The sequence below is a fragment of the Camelus bactrianus genome, chromosome 16, assembly GCF_048773025.1.
Source record: "Camelus bactrianus isolate YW-2024 breed Bactrian camel chromosome 16, ASM4877302v1, whole genome shotgun sequence".
Classification (NCBI taxonomy): Eukaryota; Metazoa; Chordata; class Mammalia; order Artiodactyla; family Camelidae; genus Camelus; species Camelus bactrianus.
The window spans coordinates 49,287,072-49,305,616 of NC_133554.1; the positions used below are offsets into that span (position 1 = coordinate 49,287,072).

The following is an 18,545-nucleotide window of genomic DNA, read 5'->3' on the forward strand; positions in this document are numbered from 1 at the left end:
TTTAGTGAAGACTAGCTGGGGTGGAGTTGTTTTTGTTTGTTTTCAAATCTTTTCCATTTGCTTTTTAAAAGTATAATGATAAAGTACTTAAGGCAACGGAATATTACTCAGCCACAAAAAAGAATGAAATAATGCCATTTGCAGCAACATGGATGGACCTAGAAATTATCATATTGAGCAAAGTAAGTCAGACAGAGAAAGACAAATACATGATATCACTTACATGTGGAATCTAAAAAAAAAAAATGATACAAATTCTATTTGCAAGCTGAAAACAGACTCATAGGCATAGAAAACAAACTGGTTACCAAAGGGGAAAGGGCAGGGAGGGATAAATTAGGGGTTGGGGATTAACAGACACACATTACTATATATAAAATAGATAAACAACAAGGATCTACTGTATAGTACAGGGAACTATATTAAGTTTCTTGTAATAACATATAATGCAAAAGAATCTGAAAAGAACAAACATAGGTATATATGTGTATAACTGAATCATTTTGCTGTACATCTGAAACTAACGTTGTAAATCAACTACACTAAAATAAAAATTTAAAAAAAACAAAAACAAAAATTTAAAAACTTAAGGACCCCTATTGCCTTCAGGTCTCTGCCTAGAAGTCACCTTCATGGTGAGAACTTCATGGCCCTGCCTCCCCGCCCACACTTTAAAATTGCTCTGTCCTCCCCCCACTGCCCTCTCCCCCCCTTACCTGCAGTGTATTTCATCTTAGTACTTACCACCTTCTACATACAATAGATTTGCATTTTTATTCTTGCTTCCTGCCTGTAACACTCCATTAGAACATAAGCTTCCTACGGACAGTGATCTGCATTTTTATTCCCTTCCTTCAGTGCTCTCTTGCTTGTTGCCTAGAACAAGATCTGGCACACAGTAGGTACTCAAACATCTGGATGAACTGCACAGAATACGTCGGAGTAGGGACTTACTCTTTGTGCCCGCATTGGTCATGTGGCTGAGAATCTGTTGGTTGGGGGTGGTGGTAGGGTTTGGAGCTGAGGGAAGGAAGGAGCCCAGAGATGATTGATGAAAGGAAGACATTTGGAAACAGCTGGGAGGTTGACTGTTGGAGAATTACACATACCTCCAACCAGTGCCTGGCTTAGTCGTCTGTGGGTCAGATCCCTATACTTGGAGCACTCTGCCCTGGTATACTCCGTAAGGCTGTGACTTCCGGATTTGGGGTAGTAGTCGGTGCTAACAGACTCTTAGAAGAACCCAGGGGTCTTAACACTCTCCTGCTTAGGGCACCTGTAAAATAGGGGAGCCTTCATTCTGCAGTGTACCCAGTTCTAAGACAACAGCTGAGACATGAACTCTTTCCAGGTTTCCTGTGTCTGACAGGAAGCCAAGTTTCCAGGGAGGATTGATGGGCAGGATGTTTGGCAATTGGATCTCGGATTGATCTTTCCCTGTGGGAACAGCCACAGTGCCTGGAGATGGGGTGCACTCCCATGGAGGCATGTGGTCCTGTCCTTTGGTGGGATCTCATGATGGCTCGTGTGAGTCAGTCCATGTGCTAAAGCATCCTCATGAACCTGTGGGTTCTGTCTTTTCCTTCCCTTAGAGATGGAATCCCTCCTTATCGTGTGGGGAGTAAGAAACAGCTCCAGAGAGAAATGCATCGCAGCGTGAAGGCCAATGGCCAAGTGTCTCTACCTCATTTCCCGGTGAGTAGAGTCTGGATGGGGGAGGCAGCTGTTGCCTGCCATGTTAAGTCTGGAAGAAAAGGGCTGGGAGGCAGAGTAGGGGGGGATAGGGAAGGCAGGAGGAGCAGTGCCTGGGATCCTCTGGGGGAAAGGGAGAGAAGGGAAGGACCACGCAAGAGGTGTTACGAGGTTCATTGGGATGTAACAAGCTGGCCGAGGGAAGCTCAAGGTGACCTGCTTGACCTTTTGTATTTTCTCAATTCAAAACAAAGTTCTGTATGAGAAAGAAACCATGCAGTTCCTTTCCAGAAATCAAAAAAGGGTGAAGGGTAGTAGATAACCCATGCTTTGGGTTGGGTTCCCACTAGAATGGTCTATTGTGTTAACTGCCGTTTCCACAGAGCCCAGCACAGTGCCTGGCACATCATAGGTGCTCAGTAAACACTTGCTGATGGGATGAAGGAATGAGGAGGCCAGAGGAATCTGCCTCTCATGGGAGGAAAAGTACATCCCAGGGACACTCTCCTCGTGTTGACTGCGTGGCTGGGTCACTTCAGTCATCCGTTTCTCTTTGTACTTGGCCATTTCCCCTGCTGACTTCTGAAGCCCTGGAGGTCAGCTGCTCCCTCTTGTCTGTTTCCAACCCCAGGACTTTGCTTAGGACCTGCTGTTGAATCTGCACCCAGTAAGTGCTGAATGAATGAAGTATTTGGAAGTGAGGATCCCAGGAGCAGGTTCTTCCTGTGATTGAGATGGGAGGCAGCATGGTGTGAAGGGCTTTTCTGGGACCTCCCCTTCTATTTCCAAGTCCTGGAGAGCAGCCAGCCTGTGGCGCCCTGTACCTAAGAGAGCCTCCCTGTCTGCATTTCAGGAGCCAGGCCTCTTGCGATACTCTGAGATCCAGGTTGCAAGGAAGCTAGCTGTTCCTTAGGGAGGGGAGGACAGTGCCCAGCTTAGAGCACACCTCTATTTATGAATCCTTCCTGCCAGCTTCAGAGAATCCAGTTGGGGTTCATCGGTTATGTCGCATTTAGAAAATTAGCACGTCGAATTGCTAATCCCATGTTGCATTAGTGTGTGGACTGTTGCTGGAGCAACTTCTCTCCAGAAGCTCCTTGAATGGTCCAGGGCAGACTTAAATTTGTCAAATTAGCATATTAACATCACTTTTCTGGGGTCTTCCAGCATCCACCTCAGTAAACCCCAGTGCTCCCCCACCAACAATATTGGTGCTATATAATTTTTTGACTTGGTGTCGGGGGTGGGGTGGGGGTAGGTGTGTTTAAGAAAAGTTCTATAGCCCAGGCTTGTAAATTAGATGATTTCGTCCTGGGGTGTGCAAATCGACTTTCTCCATGAGGCAGCGCTTTGATCGGGGGCTGCATGGAGCCAGCCTGTGCGAGAGCGGCAGGCTCCTACAGATGGGCCTCTCTCCCCTCGCATGGTTCTGCAGCTCAGCGGTTGCCGTGGTGAGGCCCAGCTCCTCTGCTGGGGGGGATGCTGGCCTCTGCAGGTTGGCTTTCGGCTGTGCCCCCCACCCCCCCAACCCCGACCCCAAAGAAAAGGGCCAAAGCAGGAGGGAAATGAGAGAGAAGAAGGCAGAAGCACCGAGGGGCTGGGGGTGGGGGCAGAGATGACAGGAGGAGGACCGAGAGCCGGGTGGTGGGGGTTCTCTCTGTTTGCTGCTTTTGGCAGGCGTTCTCCGTGCCTTTTTATATTCCATACTTGATTTGGAGATGTTCCCTTTTCCCTTGATAGATCAGCTTCAGGCAGCCAAACTCAGCAGTGTTCTGCTACTAGCCTGCAGCAGCTTTCTTCATTTTCTGTACAAAGAGATGGGGAGGAGGGGTGGAGAAAAACGAGGGGGATCTAGGGCAGTGTCAGACAACACCACCTCAAAGGTGCCCAGTGTGCGGCCAGGAAATAAATTACCACTTCTTCTGATCTGGGCCGTGTGACTCCTCTCTCGCGCGCGCGCCCCCACCCCTCCACCACCCTTACAATCTTATTTTTTTTAATTTCCCACTACCTTTCTGTTTAGGCTCTACTTTTTATTCCTTGAGTTGGGCTCTCTCCCCTCCCCATCTCAGAGAGCTGCTTTTTTTTTTTCCTTTCTTTCTTTCTTTCTTTCTTTTTTTTTTTTTTTTTTTTTGATGTTTGACAACAGTCTTTGAAGATTTCCTACTTCAGAGTAGCGACTGATGGGCTGGTTGTACTACAGAGAGAGCAAGCGGGGCCTCTCGGAGTGCGACCAACTGCTCCTGCCCAAGGCAGGCGCTGGTGGGGACCATGGCTCTCCATGAGGCCGCGGCGCCAGCGCATAAAACCGCCGAGCAGCCCGGGCCCCCGCGCTGGCCGCTCTCTGCGCGGACGGCGATGCGGACGTGGACGTGGAGCCGCAGAGCCCATCCCCAGGCCCGGGAAGCCCCAGCCGCCGGGCGCTGGTCCCCTAACCACGCCCGCTCCCTCTTCTTCCCGCGTCCTGTAGAGAACCCACCGCCTGCCCAAGGAGATGACCCCGGTGGAACCCGCCACCTTCGCGGCCGAGCTGATCTCCAGGCTGGAGAAGCTGAAGCTGGAATTGGAGACCCGCCACAGCCTGGAGGAGCGCCTGCAGCAGATCCGAGAGGTAGTGCTGGGCTGGGGCTGGGCAGGTGCCACCTCGCTCCTCCCCCTGATCCACCAACCTGCCCTGGGGGCTGGGGGCTCCTGCTGACCGGGGCGCGCCCCTTCCTGCCTTTCCTTCCAGGATGAAGAGAAGGAGGGCTCGGAGCTGGCGCTGAGCTCCCGGGACGCGGGGCCCACCCAGCACCCCCTCTCCCTCCTGCCCTCGGGCAGCTATGAGGAGGACCCGCAGACCATTCTGGATGACCACCTGTCCAGGGTCCTCAAGACCCCCGGCTGCCAGTCCCCAGGTGTGGGCCGCTACAGCCCCCGCGCCCGCTCCCCTGACCACCACCACCACCACCACCAGCAGTACCACCCGCTCCTCCCGCCCGGGGGCAAGCTGCCCCCCGCTGCCGCCTCCCCGGCCAGCTGCCCCCTCCTCGGGGCCAAGGGCTTCGTGACCAAGCAGACGACGAAGCACGTCCACCACCACTACATCCATCACCACGCCGTCCCCAAGACCAAGGAGGAGATCGAGGCCGAGGCCACCCAGCGGGTGCGCTGCTTCTGCCCCGGGGGTGCCGAGTACTACTCCTACTCGAAATGCAAGAGCCACCCCAGGTTGCCGGAGCCCTCAGCATCCGAGCAGTTCGGGTGAGTGTCGGGGAGACCCGCGTGTTCCAGTTGGGGCTTCTCCCCCAGCCAGAGCCTCTGGGCGGGTGCGGTGGAGGGCCGGAGGTCACAAGCACTTAGCTTCCAGGAGGGCGGCCCGGGTGGGGCGGGGCAGGGGGAGCAGGTGCCTGGGGCTTTCATGTCACCCCACCCGTCCCTCGCCCACCTGTCCGCTCCGGGGGGCCCCGGAGATGGTGACGTCCCGGGGTCTCCGGGATGGATGTGGTTCTTGGTTCCCCGCAGCGGCAGCAGAGGCAGTACCCCACCCAAACGAAGTGGGAAAGGCACGGAGCCGGGCCCGGCCCTGCCCGCCAGGGAAGGAGGGGCCCCCGGCGGAGCGGGGGCGCTGCAGCTTCCCGGGGAGGAAGGAGGCAGGTCGCAGGATGTCTGGCAGTGGGTGCTGGAGAGCGAGCGGCCCGGCAAGCCCAGGCCCCATAGGTAAACACCGCCGCCGCCGCCCGGGGTCGCCGCGGAGGCATTGTGGGGATGGCTATTTTTGCAGTTGGCCAAAAACAAATGGGACTGTTTGCTCCTGCCGTCTTAATATTAAACGTTGGACTGAGCAGACCACAAAAATGCCATGTTTTGGCAACGCCCCCCTGTTCGTGTTATGGCAGAGTTATTTTTTTCTCCCCTCTCTGAAGGCAGAATAGAGAGTTTTCTATCGAAGTCACATTTTCCAGTTTTTCTAACCCCGTTTCTTTCCTCTGCTTTCTCTCTCGTTCCTTGTCCAGTGCCCAAAGCACAAAACGGGCCTACCCCCTGGAGTCTGCCCGCGCAGCCCCAGCGGAGCGGGCCGGCCGCCACCACCTGTGGGGGGGCAGCGGCGGGCATCCCCGCACGGCCCCCCGCGCCCACCCGTTCGCCCAGGACCCTGCCATGCCTCCCCTGACCCCACCCAACACCCTGGCACAGCTGGAGGAGGCCTGCCGCAGGCTGGCCGAGGTGTCCAAGCCCCCAAAACAGCGGTGAGTGGACCAGGCTGCAGAGGTCAGAGGAGAGGCAGGGGTGGGGGTTGGAGGCGGAGAGTCCCCTTGCCAGCCTCTCCAAGTGGTTCCCTTTAGTTCCATTCCTTCCGAAGAGCTAACCAGGGTCTAACAAGTCATGCCCAGGAGGAGTAGAATGAATTTCAGTAATTCCTTACAAATCCCATTTTTAATGAATATCTCAAGCATTTAGGGCTGGTAGGATGAGCTTGTAAGAAGCCATGACTGATGGGGAATCTGGAGCCTTCAGGCCTCTGCCTGGGCTGGCAGTGTCCAAACCTGGGCTCCCGGGGTGCTGAGCATGGCTGTTCCAGGCCTCCTAGAGCCCCTGTCAGCACAACGCCTCAGTTGGGTCTCCCCACGGAGGGAAGTTGGGTCTGTCTCTCCTTAGGAGGCCAGTGAAGGGAGTTCTCTGCTTCCCATTTGCCCTGGGAACAGCAGGCTTCCTTCTGAATCCTTTGTGTCCCCAGGTGCTGCGCAGCAAGTCAGCAGAGGGACAGGAACCACTCCACCACTGGTCAGCCAGGAGCCACGTCCTTCTCCAACCCAAGCCTGGCTGCAGAAGAGTGAGTGTCTTTACCTGGCGTTGCTGGGATCTGCCCATGTTTTGAGGGTATTTGCTGTCTGGAGTGGTGATTTTTGAAGACCTTTTTTAGTCTATAAAATCACCTTGATCTTAACATTCTCAACAAAGAACAGTAAACCCAGATGTTGCCGAAAATTAGGATCTTCGGAAGCCCTGCCTGCACTGAGAAATGCATCGTGACTCGTGCACAAGTGTTTGTTCCTTCCTGAAGTGGTAGATGGGTGGCTCAGGGTGCCTGGGCTCATGTGAGTCACAGGCTGAGACGTGAAGCCATTAGCAGAGGGATAAAAGTCACCCAAACCCAGATGGAAATGTTGCCTCTGTTCGGCTAGAAAGTTAGCAAGTTGGAAAAACATCTGTGTCACACTGAGTGGGAAGATGATTCTCCACCATCGCAGAGATGGAGAGAGGGCGACCTTTGTTGTTTGGTTGGGGGAGACAGAATATCTTCTCTAGTCGCGTCACAATTCCTCTCGTGAATTTACACTCTTGCAAAGTAGACAAGGCAGCCTGGCTTCGTTTCATTCCAGAATGGATGGTGCATTTAAAAAGTAATCAGCTACAGAGATCAAAAATGGTCTAAATCATTAAAGTTTTCTTTCTTAGCTTCTTCATCGTGAGCGATGAGCAGCATGTGAAATGAGAAGACCTGCCCCCTGTTTTAAGTGGTTGACCTTAAGCCCATCAGCTGTCCAGGCCTGCAGCTTTTTTTTTTTTTTTTTTTGGTTGGTTTTTAAGCCACTCTGACTGAGGGCTGACCCCAAGAGGGCCCTGGCATTCTGAGTTCATGCCAGCCCTGGGTCTGTCTCTACAGCAAACCCTGATCTGGGCGAGGGTCCCTGTGACTCTGAGATATTTTCTTGTGTCTCCTTTTCATCAGCAGGCACCCCGTTTGTGCCCACCTGGTAGAGACTGCTCTGTACCCCCATTTGGTGGAAGGAAGTGGTCCCTTCCTGTGCGCCCCAACGCAGATGGCCTGGGGTAGGACTGTGTGTCCACCAGAAGGGGCTGCCCCTGGGACATGGGGGCCCCTCACCCAGACACGCTTGGAGCACATGGCTGCAGCCTCACTTTACCTCTGAAGACAGTGTTTGTAGAGCCTCCGTGTGTGTGTGTGTGCGTGCGTGCACATGTACGCACACTTGCTGCCTTTAAATGCTGAAGTTCTTGCTTTTCCATCTTATTTTCAGTCACAAAGAGCCAAAGAAACTAGCAGGGGTCCACGCTCTCCAGGCCAGCGAGCTGGTCGTCACTTACTTTTTCTGCGGAGAAGAAATCCCCTACAGGAGGATGCTGAAGGCTCAGAGCTTGACCCTGGGCCACTTTAAAGAGCAGCTCAGCAAAAAGGGAAATTATAGGTAAGAACCCTGTGGCTTCTCTCTGCTCCAGAGTTTGTTTGCTCAGGACCAAGAGCCAGAGTCACTTCCCTGGCCTGGCTGGACCTGGCGGGGGCCCGGAGGGAGGGGGCCCAGGAACCCCAGGGGAGCCTCTGGACTGGGCTGCCTGATGCTTCACTTCTGTCTCGTCTTCCTCTTCCCCTCACCACCCGCAGAAATAACGCAGCAGCAGCGGGGAGGGCTCTGTGGGGACCTGGACGGGCTTTTTCGACCAGGTGAACAAGGCTCCGAGGAGGAAGGAGACAGCTTGCTTTGTCAGGAGAGCTGGGCTGGGGCCATCTTGTGGAGTGGGGTGTCGGGGTAGAGAGAAGGAGAGGACAGACAGACAGACGGATTGATTAGGAGACAGAAAGCCTGCCCTCCTGGCTGGATCTAGAAGACACCGTCCACACTGAAGGCTCGGGGAAGGGCAGAGACCATCGCCTGCACGTGTAGGCCACCTTCTCCTCACTCAGCCTCTCTGCCTGGAGAACCGCCTCATTCTGTGTGATGAGTCACGGGAAGGATGCACTTTTGTCCGTGACAGAATGGGCAGGACCTGTGGGTGGGCACCAGGGGGACAGGGCTGGCCACTCTTCTGCTGGGTCACTGCCTCCCCTCCCTGCCGGGGCCTTGGGAAGAGAATTTGCCCTCCGTCTGGGCTCTCCTTCCCCGTCTACACAGTTGCAGGTGCCCACCTTGGCCTCCCAGGGCCTGAAAGGGACTCAGGAGCCAAGAGCTGGCTCAACGTGGGGCAGCTAACCCCTTCACCTCAGTTTATCCAGAGTCCTACCTGCGCCTCCTTGGCTGCCTTCCTCTGGAGGGAGCACGTGGGCTGTGCTCCGCTGTATCTGGGGTGCAGCGAGCAGGGGCGGGGGCTCAGTGCCCAGGCACTCAGGTTAAAGAGGAGCACAGTGATTGCCCAGAAGGTGCCATTGCACTTCGGCCTCAAGCTGGGGATGGGAGCGGAGAACTCTGAACAGCACTGAGCGACCTGCCAGGCGGTCACCGACTCCTGGACCCAGGCAAGTCCACCTCCAGGCCCTGAGACCTCGTCCCTTCCAGAACAGGCCCCGCACAGCTTCACCGGCTGCCTCCTCCCGGGGCTGATCTGGGCAGGGGCCGGGGCTGACTCCTTTTGCAGGTGAAGGGATGGGGCTCAGGGGGTGGGACCCTGCAGGTGACTTGGTGAGCAAGGTGTGGAGCTGGACTTAGATCTTTCCCTTTTACACCTGGGCAGAGAGAGTTCTGGAAATGAAGCAGAGGGACTGGGGAAAGGGTCTGGCTGCTGCTGCCGCAGCTTTTTCTATCTTGAACAGACACAAGGTGAAGCTAATCACACAGGTGTGCCCCTCCAGGGATTCATTTTGATCTCTGCTTTGACTCGGCTGGACTTTGAGTGGAACTGCAGGTGACCTTCAGGGGAGAGGGGCCAGGGAGCGTGGAGCAGAGAGGCTGCGGGAGCCGCCCCATGCTCAGCCACCCCGGCCACATCTGGCTCTGATTTTTTTTTTTTTCCTAAGGCACACTTAATAAGCCTGGCTTTGAAGCCTCGGCCTCCCCTTTAATGCACAAAGACTTGCACAAATGGTCGACTCGCAAATTCTTTACTGATTGGATCAGGCTGTGGCGAGGCCCTTCCCAGCCTCCTTATCTGTCTACACTTGCTCCCTGGGCCTGAGCTGGACCCGTTGCCCTCCTGGGTTGTGGGGGCACTGGGTGCTATGGCTCGCCCTCCCGGTAGGGGGGGCACTACCCCATTCACTCTACCCAGTAGCCCCCCCAGCACAAAGCCCAGCGAGGATGGAGCTGGGGAGTGGGGGACCTGGGCTGCGTTGGGTAATCTCACCATGGCAGGGGTTCAAAAGGAGAACAGTGCCTCCAGACGTGCCAGATGCTATTGGTGCCAGATGTCAGAAGAAAGCAGAGTTTGCCACATAAAGCATGTTGCAGTGGAAAAGCCCATTTCTTGGAGAAAATGAGGGCAGCCCAGTGCGTTTGAAGTCTTAGAGGGGTGGCCCGGGGGAATGTGGTCTCTCTCCTCCCTGGAAGAGGTTGCAGTCATGTGAAAGGTCATGGCGGGTCTGCTCAGAGGCCGAGAAAGCCCCACGTGGTGAACCCGAGCGGTTTGGGGCTGGGGGCTGAGGGGCATGACTCGGGTGGTGTTGGAACTGGAGTGTCTCTCTTGGAAATGTGACTTTCCCCCGCCGTCCCCAGGCTCCTGTGCGCAGTGCCCCTCCCCGGTTCCTCCCCACCTCCTGTCGGGCGGCCCCAGGGATGCTGACCACCTCGAGCCGGCCTGTCCGGCCTGATGCTCTCGCTCAGCTGGGGATGCCAGAAACTAAGACCCTTGACTAAATCCAGCTGTTTCACTTTATTTAGCCTTATCTCCCATGGAAGTATTTGGCTTGCCTTCATTAAAGAGGAAAGAAATTTAGCTCTAACCAGGGGGAATTAAAATTTTTTTTCTTAGAGAAAAGACAAAAACAAAAAAACAGCCGTAACCTTGAGACACACAGTTCCATTTTGAGTTTTGAGAAACTGTTCACCTCCCCACCTTGGGTGGGGGGACTGCGACCCTCCCTCCACGAGTGGCCTTTACTGCCTGAAGATGCCAGCTTGCAGGGGCACATTTAATCCGTCTGAGGGGTCTCCCTTGCTGGGAACCGGGAAGGACGAGGCCTTCGCGTAGTTTCCTCCGAAGGGGCTTGGGGTGTGCCTGGCCGGGAGGGCAGCACTCTCCCAGTGTGACTCTCCAGAGAGACGCCGGTCATTTGTGTCCATACAATTAAACAGGCTTAAAGAGAGAAGGCTGGGATGGGATAAAAGGAACCTCTAATCAACGGCATAATAGAAGGGACTTTACTGTTTGACCCTGGAGGGGTGGGGTGGGGGGGGGAACGGGGAGAAGGGGAGAGTAGCGTGGGGCCGGGGCTGTCTGCAGCCCTGGGAAGGATGGGGCTGGCCTGCCTCCTGCAGGTGCCACAGAGGGAGCAGCCTGTCCCCCGGCTGCGCCCGAGACTGGTCAGGAGAGTTGACACTTGGGCTCCGGAGGGTGGGAGGGATGAGGTATCAGCCTTCCCCAGGCTTCTGCAGGATCCAGGTGGCTGAGTCTGGGGTCTCTGGGAACCCCCTTCCCTCAGCTGCTGCTGCACGTGAACTCTGGGCATGCTTTGACCTTTCCCTCCCCGCCCCTCCCTGAAAAGGGGGTGGGGGAGAAGTAGCTCTTCTCTGCAAAACTCTTCACCACGTGTGGGGGGCGTGTGTGTGTGGGTGTGTAGCGGGGTGACAGCCGCAGCCTCAGCGCTGTTTGCTGGAGGAGGGGAGGTGTGCCCAGCCTACCACCTCCAGGGTGCCTGCCTGGCTCTGCCCTCTGGCCAACCCCAGGTGTCATCCCAAGCCAGATACGGGCAGAGATCTCCCTGCCACCTGCTGCAGCAGCATTCTCCAGATACCTTAGTCCTCCCGTGTTGAGAAACTTTCACCCAAAGCAGAAAGTGCAGTTTTTACCAAGATGCACTTTGGGTTTTCCTTTTAAGGTATTACTTCAAAAAAGCCAGCGATGAGTTTGCCTGTGGCGCGGTGTTCGAGGAGGTCTGGGACGATGAGGTGGTGCTCCCCATGTATGAAGGCAGGATCCTGGGGAAGGTGGAGAGGATCGACTGAGCCTGGAGGGCCTGCCGCCGGCCAGCGGTGGGGTGAAGCCCTCCCGCCCGGTCTTGGACCTGAGCGACCGGGACATGACACTTTGAAGGAGACTAAACCAATGAAGTCGAAGTCTAGGGGAAGAACCTCGGCCGCTGGGCCTTCGGGAGGGCGGGGGGAGGTTGGTTTTCATTACTTATGGGCTGGGCACTGAGATGAGAGAAGCCTGAACTATTTATTAAAAACATGACCACTCTTGGCTGTCGAAGATGCTGACTGTATTTGAGAGACTGCCATGCGCAATATATGACTTCCTAGGGATCTGAAATCCATAAACTAAGAGAAACTGTGTATAGCTTACCTGAACAGGAGTCCTTACTGATATTTATTGAACAATTGATTCCCGCCCCCCCCCCCCAGCCCCCAGCCCCAGTTTATGGATATGCTGCTTTAAACACGGAAAGGGGAGAGAGGAAGTTTTTAATTGTTCTATCTAAACTTTGGAGTTGAGCTCGGTGTGCATTAATGATTTCTTCATTAAAAGTGGAATTCAGCTCTACCCTGTGTTTCTCCAAGGGAAGATAGACTTTTTTTTTTTTTAATGGTGCCCTACTATTGACACAGAAATCGGTGCATTTTTTTCCCCCGATGCTGCTCTATTTTGTCATAAAGGTCTTTGATGAGGATGCAAGTCACCGCCGTCTGGCGGGGCCATCGTGTTGGGTGGGGTGGTTTATTACAGTGGGGGGCGCTGACTGGGGCCCCGGGTTCATCTTGTAACTTCTTGTATCTCCTCACCACGGCTCAGCCCCCGATGGCTGGGGCCTGCTAGAACCTAGTGGTGCACCTTGTGCTTTTATTGAAATGGCAATTCCGTGGAGTTTTTTGTTTTTTTTTTTTAATCATCCTTTGGACCCCCAGCCATCCTGGAACTCCCCCACCCCCCCCCCCGCTGCAAAGAAGCGAACAGTTGTCGGGGGTAGGGGGGAACAGTTAGCAGCGCATTTTCCTCCAGACGCCTTCATTCTGACGTTCGGGTTTTTATGTTAACTTAATCTGTAGTCTGTTTGCCATCGTTACCTGTACTAGACGTCTGTATATATCGTGCGGCAAAGGAGTATTAATCCACTGTCTCGAGTGCTTGACTGAATCAGTACAGTACCTGTACCTGCACGGGGCTCGCTCCGTGTGTCGCCCTATATTGAGGGCTTGAGCTTTCCCTTGTTTTTAGAAAGGGGTTTATGTATAAATATATTTTATGCCTTTTTACTACAAGTCTTGTACTCAGTGACTTTTGCCATGGCATTTTGTTCTACTTATACTGTAAATTATGCATTATAAAGAGTTCATTTAAGGAGAATTACTTGGTACAATAATTATTGTAATTAAGAGATGTAGCCTTTATTAAAATTTTATATTTTTCAAAGTATCGGCCTCGTCTTTGCACCCCCGGGATGGGCAGAGGCACCCCTCTGTGTGTGTGTGAGCATCCTGGCTTGACTCCCCGCCTGGCTTGAGCCTTTTCTGCTTGACTTCGAACTGTCCTGACCCAACCTGGGCCTGAGCTGGCATTTCGAAAAATGACTTCTTCAAACATGCCTATCTGCTGACTGGCCGCCGTTTGCTTGTCGTGGAGCAGGTGTCGACGGCCTTTTCCCTGATCTCCCCCTCTCCCGCCTGTATTCAGCCTCGTCCTATCCTCCCAGGCAGATGGCTACAGTCTGGCCAGGTAGGTACAGGTGAGAAGGGGCTTGGATGGGGTCCTCCCAGGAGTCCTTGGCGTTTCAATATGTGTCTCAATAGGAGGTGGGAAAACCTCTGAAAATGGTGTGCGGGTCTAGAGTGTTCAATGTCCAGTGTTCGCTGGGCTGTGTGGCCTTGGACGTTGGCGGGCACTGAACAAACACATCTCCCCTCCCTGAGTGCGGGGCTATATTTCAGGTGCGGGAGAGCAAGTCCATTTAAAGGAGCCCTACAATGAACCCCTTTTTAGAAATAAAGGGTCTGTGATGGCAGTTGGACTTGGCCTCATGCGGTGGGGTCTGCGGCAGACCTGGCTGGCTTTCTGTGCCTGCTGTGAACCGGTGTGGGGCTGACGAGATGGGGGAAGGCCGGGCTCCCGGCCGCGTGGGGCTGGGGGCGGGCGGCTGGCGTGAACTTCGCAGCCCCAGCGTGGCTGTGTGCTGGGGCAGCTGCTGGGGGAGTGGGTGAGAGGACCAGGGAGTCTGGGCTGCAGGTTTCCATGACCGTGGGCCTCTGGATACAGGTTGCTGCACCCCTCCTCTCCTGGCTGGAACGGGGGCTCTCTGCAGGGGTCCCCCGAACCCACTCCCAGAAGTGTAAGTTTCTTTCTAAACCAGAAGGATGAAGATATTGAAGCTGTTGCACGAGGTGGTGACGGGGGGTTATGGCTTTCCATCTTCGGGCCTTTTGATTCATCCCATGAGAATAATGAGGTCTCGCACAGGTTTGGGGTTCAGGCAAACCTGGACCCAAGTCTCGGCACCACTGGCTTCTGGGGGACCTTAGGCAGCTTCCAAGCGGCATCTGTGAGCAAGAAACCAGACGCGGTGACCGATCACTCGTGTTTGGACCTCTTCAAAAGGGATCTGTTTCTGCTTCTCATTTTAACAACTGGTGATCTTCACCTGGCAGGGGTGGGCTTCTGGGATTAGGAACCCTTCACGTTGTTTGTAAAATCACCTGTGCCTTCCTTGACAAGAGGATCTATGGTTTTATTAGAATGTTCAAAAGAAAAAGTTAGAACCCCTGGCATCCTTCCTCCAGCCCCTTGGGTCTCACCTGGGAGCCCAGGTGGCACGGCCGCCCACCCCATACCTCCCCCGCTGATGCTCTTGTGCTCTGGGATCTTCCTTTCCTAAATCCTGGCTTCAGATCTGATTCACCTACGGGGGCTTCATTTCCTAGGCGCTTCCGAATGCTCTGGCCTTGTTTCTCCGATTAACTGTTCCCCAGTTCATCAGAGGCAGGCCCACTTTGGGCTGTATCACACTGGGGGGTCGTGGTCTCCTCATCCACTAAGTGGGGACAGTAAATGTGCTGGTGAAGGGAGGGACGTGTCCTGGGACCTCCCCCCGGGCCCCTGGAGCACTCACAGCTGCATCCTCACTACCTGCATTATTAGCAGCTCCTCGTGGGGAAATTCCACCCTTCCCCCTCTTCCTGCTGCAGCATCTGGATTCCGGCACCCTGCTCCTCATGCCCTGGCAGCGAAGCTGGAAGTGGGGGGCCATGTGCTGACAGGCTGCTTGCTTGGGAAACGGAAACTTTTCAGCTGGAGCCTCGCTTTGTCCCCAGCTCATCTTTAAATTTTTCTTTATTAAGTCTGACCTTACACAGTACTTGGAAATCCTGTGTGGACCCTCACCTAGCAGGGCCGTTCATGCAGAGATGTGGGTCTTTTGGAAAAAGAATCTTGTTTTATTCTCCCCACAACCCCAGGGTATGTTAGGACCACAGTCATGCTGTCAAAAGGAAGGAAATTGGAAATTACCCCCAAGAAAATAGTCCAGTCTATTTGAATAACTAGATAAGATCAGCTTTTGTTTATTTTGCTGTTGTTGGTTTTGTGTTTTTTTGGGGGGGGGAAATGTTCCTCTTTTTTTACCTTTAGTAAATAATTTGGTTGAACAGAAACTCCCCAAATTACATAGAAGCTTTAGAAGAGTGGTTTACATCTTCCTTAGCAATTATTATCTCACTTTATCAACAGGATTTTCTAAAAATCTGAGACTGAGCCTCCGCTGTGTTCTGTGACATGTCTCAGTAAGTGGGCAGTAGTGATTTAGTTTAACACACACGCCAGCACAAAACAAAACAAACAAACAATGCATTTTGGTAAATGTTGCTTGGAGTAGTCAGCCTGATTTGTAGAGTCTTTGGTTCCAAACAGGTAGAATTTGCACAGAACTTTAGGGCTGGCCACTTAGGAGGGTGTGTGTGTATGTGCGTGTGTGTGCGTGTGCGTGTGCGTGTGTGTGTGTGTGTGTGTGTGTGTGTGTCAGGGGTGGGGAGGACACAGAAAGAACAACTATCCCCTGAACAGAGCCTCCTTCACCTCGTCCAATGCCCAGTTCTGAAAACATAAACCCCCTGTGCTCCATCCACACTGACTTTTATTTCCCCTAAAGGGGCTCAGATGCTCAGGGCCTTTGCATATGCTGTTCCCTCTGCTGGGCACCACCCCCTATGCCACCCACCGCACCAAGTGCTTCCTGAGGTTGACTCCTTTTCAGCCCTCAGGTCTTGACTTAAATGTCAGAGGTCTTTCCCGACCATCAGATCCGCATATATCATCACCTGATCCTGTTCATCATAAAATATCATTTATTCTTTCACCGCACATTCTTAGAATCATGCAATAATTGTTTAATTGCTTACTTATTCATCCATGAGGCAGGAATTAATGTTTTTATTACTATTATCTGTGTAACATCCAGCATAATGCTTGGCACCTAATAGGTCCTCAATATTTGAGGACTCAAAGGAAAAAGAAAATAAATTTCTTTTCTTAATGGAGATACTGGGGATCAAACCCAGGACCTCATGCCTGCTAAGCATGTGCTCTACCATTGATCTTTACACACCCGCCTAAAAATTATATAGTAGTGCCACCTAAAATCCACATAACCACTATTAACACTTTGCAGTATCCTTCCAGATTAAAATACACACACACACTCACACGCATATGCATAGGACCATATAGTATATACAATTTTGTGATCTGTATTCTTCAGTCAACAGCATGTCTTTGGCATGTGTCCATATCAATAAATATTTTTCCATATTTTTCTATAACATGACATAAAGGTATGGCTGAACTATAATTTATTTAACTGATCACTTATGGTTAGACATTTATCTAGCTTCCAAATGCTGCAATTATAAGCCACAGAGTAATGACGTTTTCATAGTCGATTGGTAGAGCTAAATGGTCTTCAGTATTAGGATGAAGGTTTTTCATGAAGAATTGCTGGGTCAAAAGTCCTTTTTAAAGGCTTTGGCCCCATCCTGCCAGACTGTCCGAGGCGGCAGCTTCCTTGTCTGTGAGTCCCCAGCACCTTACAAATCTCAAGCCAGGTTTGTGCCTTCAATTTCCATCTCAAGCCTGGATAGTCAAGGCTCTCCTTAATCAGAAATGAGCCTGTCTTTCTGCTGTTACTACCACTTACCAGCTAGGGAGCCTTGAGCAACGAACTTCCTCTTCTTGGGTTGGCCTTTTTGGACAATGAGGCGAGTCACCAGCATCCTTCAGAGCACTGGTGGAAGATGCTGAGGTGTGCACAGTTCTCAGAAGGGAGTCTGGCCTGTGATGAGGGTACATGTCGGTTGCTATTACCTCCCGCTACCTGGTCCTCATGCCTGACTCCACGCAGCCCTCCTTCCTTTCTTCCTCTCACCTGTGCTGTGCTGTGCAAGCCCCTCCCCCTCCTTGCTCCTCCCCTCCCCTTCCCCAGCCTTCTCAGCCTGTGCTCACCTCTGCCATTTTTTCCTTTTTTCCTCCCCCAAGTTGCAAGCCACTTGGAGAGCAAGGATCTTGACCTACAAGAGCTTTACAGATAGGAGGTCACCCTGAGTGAGAAAGAAAGTGCCGGGCAAACGTCATCCAGACATCACGTGACCACACCACCCTCCTGAACCCCACATCTCACTTCGTTCTGTTTGCCCAAACTCGACTTTGGCCCAAATCACGTCACCGGGAGCCCCTGTTGCTGAGCTTTTCATAGTGTTTGCGTCAGACACGGCCCAGGGAGAGGATCAGAGGATGACCTGACGGTCTTGGGTCAGCTGAGGGCTGGCTTTCTCTCCTACCCTCTCCTAGGGATTTTAACAAGAGGAAACTGGAAATCAGCCCCGTACGGTGTTGCGGTTAGGGTTGCCAGATTTAGCAACTGAAAATACAGGATGCCCAGTTAGATTTAAATTTCAGATAAACAATGAATCACTTTTTAAGAATAAATCTCACGTAACAGTTGTGATATACTAAAGACATATCTGTTATCTGAAGTTCCGAGCTAAGTGGGCATCCGGCCTTGACCTAGCAACTCTTCCTGGGGTGGATGGGGTGACTTTCCCACTCGACGCACCTCTTGACTGCTAACGGGCTTTCTTGTGCTCCACAGATTGGAAAGCTGAACACTCCATTTTCCAGACTCCCTTGTGTCTGGATGTGAAGTGGTTTATCCCATCTAGCTTCGCTCAGTGGGAGGCAGAAGTGTCTTCCTTCTGGCTCACCTGCTGACTACGAAGTAACAGAGACACGGGGCTTGTTGTGGCCACACGGGTGTCCGTTGTCAGCAACCTGGTTACCCAGGGGCTTGGAGCTGGGAGACACGACCCGACTCTCTTCGGCGGCGCCCAGCCACCAGCTCATGGATGTAGGATACGTGTAGGATGTGTCGGATCGGACCTACAGCAGTGCATCCATAGACATACCCTGGACCAGTGGGCTCTGTGGGGTTTTAGAAGTCAGGACACAGGCTCAACCTAGTCTGTTGTTTTTACACCTTAAATCTCCAAGCATCTCATACCCTGTAGAAGTTTACTGTTCTGTTCAAATGCTATATGGGTTTGGAGCTGCTGTAACAAAGCACCACGAACTGGGAACTTAGAGCAACAGAAATGTACTGTCACACAGTTCTGGAGGCTGGAAGTCCCACATCAAGGTGTCAGCAGCGCCGGGTTCCCCTTGTAACCTGTGAAGCCTTCATTGCCTCCTCCAGCTTCCTGTGGCCCCAGACGCTCCTGGGCTTGTGGCTGCGTGACTCCAGTGTTCACGCGGTGTTCTCCCTGAGTCTTCTCATGTCTGTGGCTGTGCCCAGATTTCTCCTTTTTATAAGTCATGTGGAATCAGAGCCCACCTTCATCGCCTCGCCTTAGCTTGATTCCATCTGCAAAGATGCTCTTTCCAAATAAGGTCATGTTCTGTGGTCCCAGGGGTTAGGACGCCACTGTAACTTTTTGGGAGGGACACAC

At 53.0% G+C, this 18,545-nt stretch overlaps 1 protein-coding gene across 2 annotated transcripts in view; it reads left to right on the forward strand.

Moving 5' to 3' along the window:
* Positions 1-12,972, forward strand: part of AXIN2 (axin 2) — a 28,143-nt gene extending 15,171 nt beyond the window's left edge. Inside the window, exons 3-10 of one of the 2 annotated variants that reach the window (XM_074343519.1) lie at positions 1,593-1,695; positions 4,163-4,303; positions 4,424-4,935; positions 5,197-5,391; positions 5,688-5,921; positions 6,410-6,505; positions 7,716-7,883; positions 11,441-12,972. In XM_074343519.1, coding sequence (XP_074199620.1) covers positions 1,593-1,695; positions 4,163-4,303; positions 4,424-4,935; positions 5,197-5,391; positions 5,688-5,921; positions 6,410-6,505; positions 7,716-7,883; positions 11,441-11,567 — 1,576 coding nt within the window. In that variant the 3' untranslated portion in view covers positions 11,568-12,972. The remainder of the gene's footprint in view (positions 1-1,592; positions 1,696-4,162; positions 4,304-4,423; positions 4,936-5,196; positions 5,392-5,687; positions 5,922-6,409; positions 6,506-7,715; positions 7,884-11,440) is intronic. The other variant, XM_074343520.1, reaches the window with a different exon arrangement.
* Positions 12,973-18,545: the final 5,573 nt, after the last annotated feature.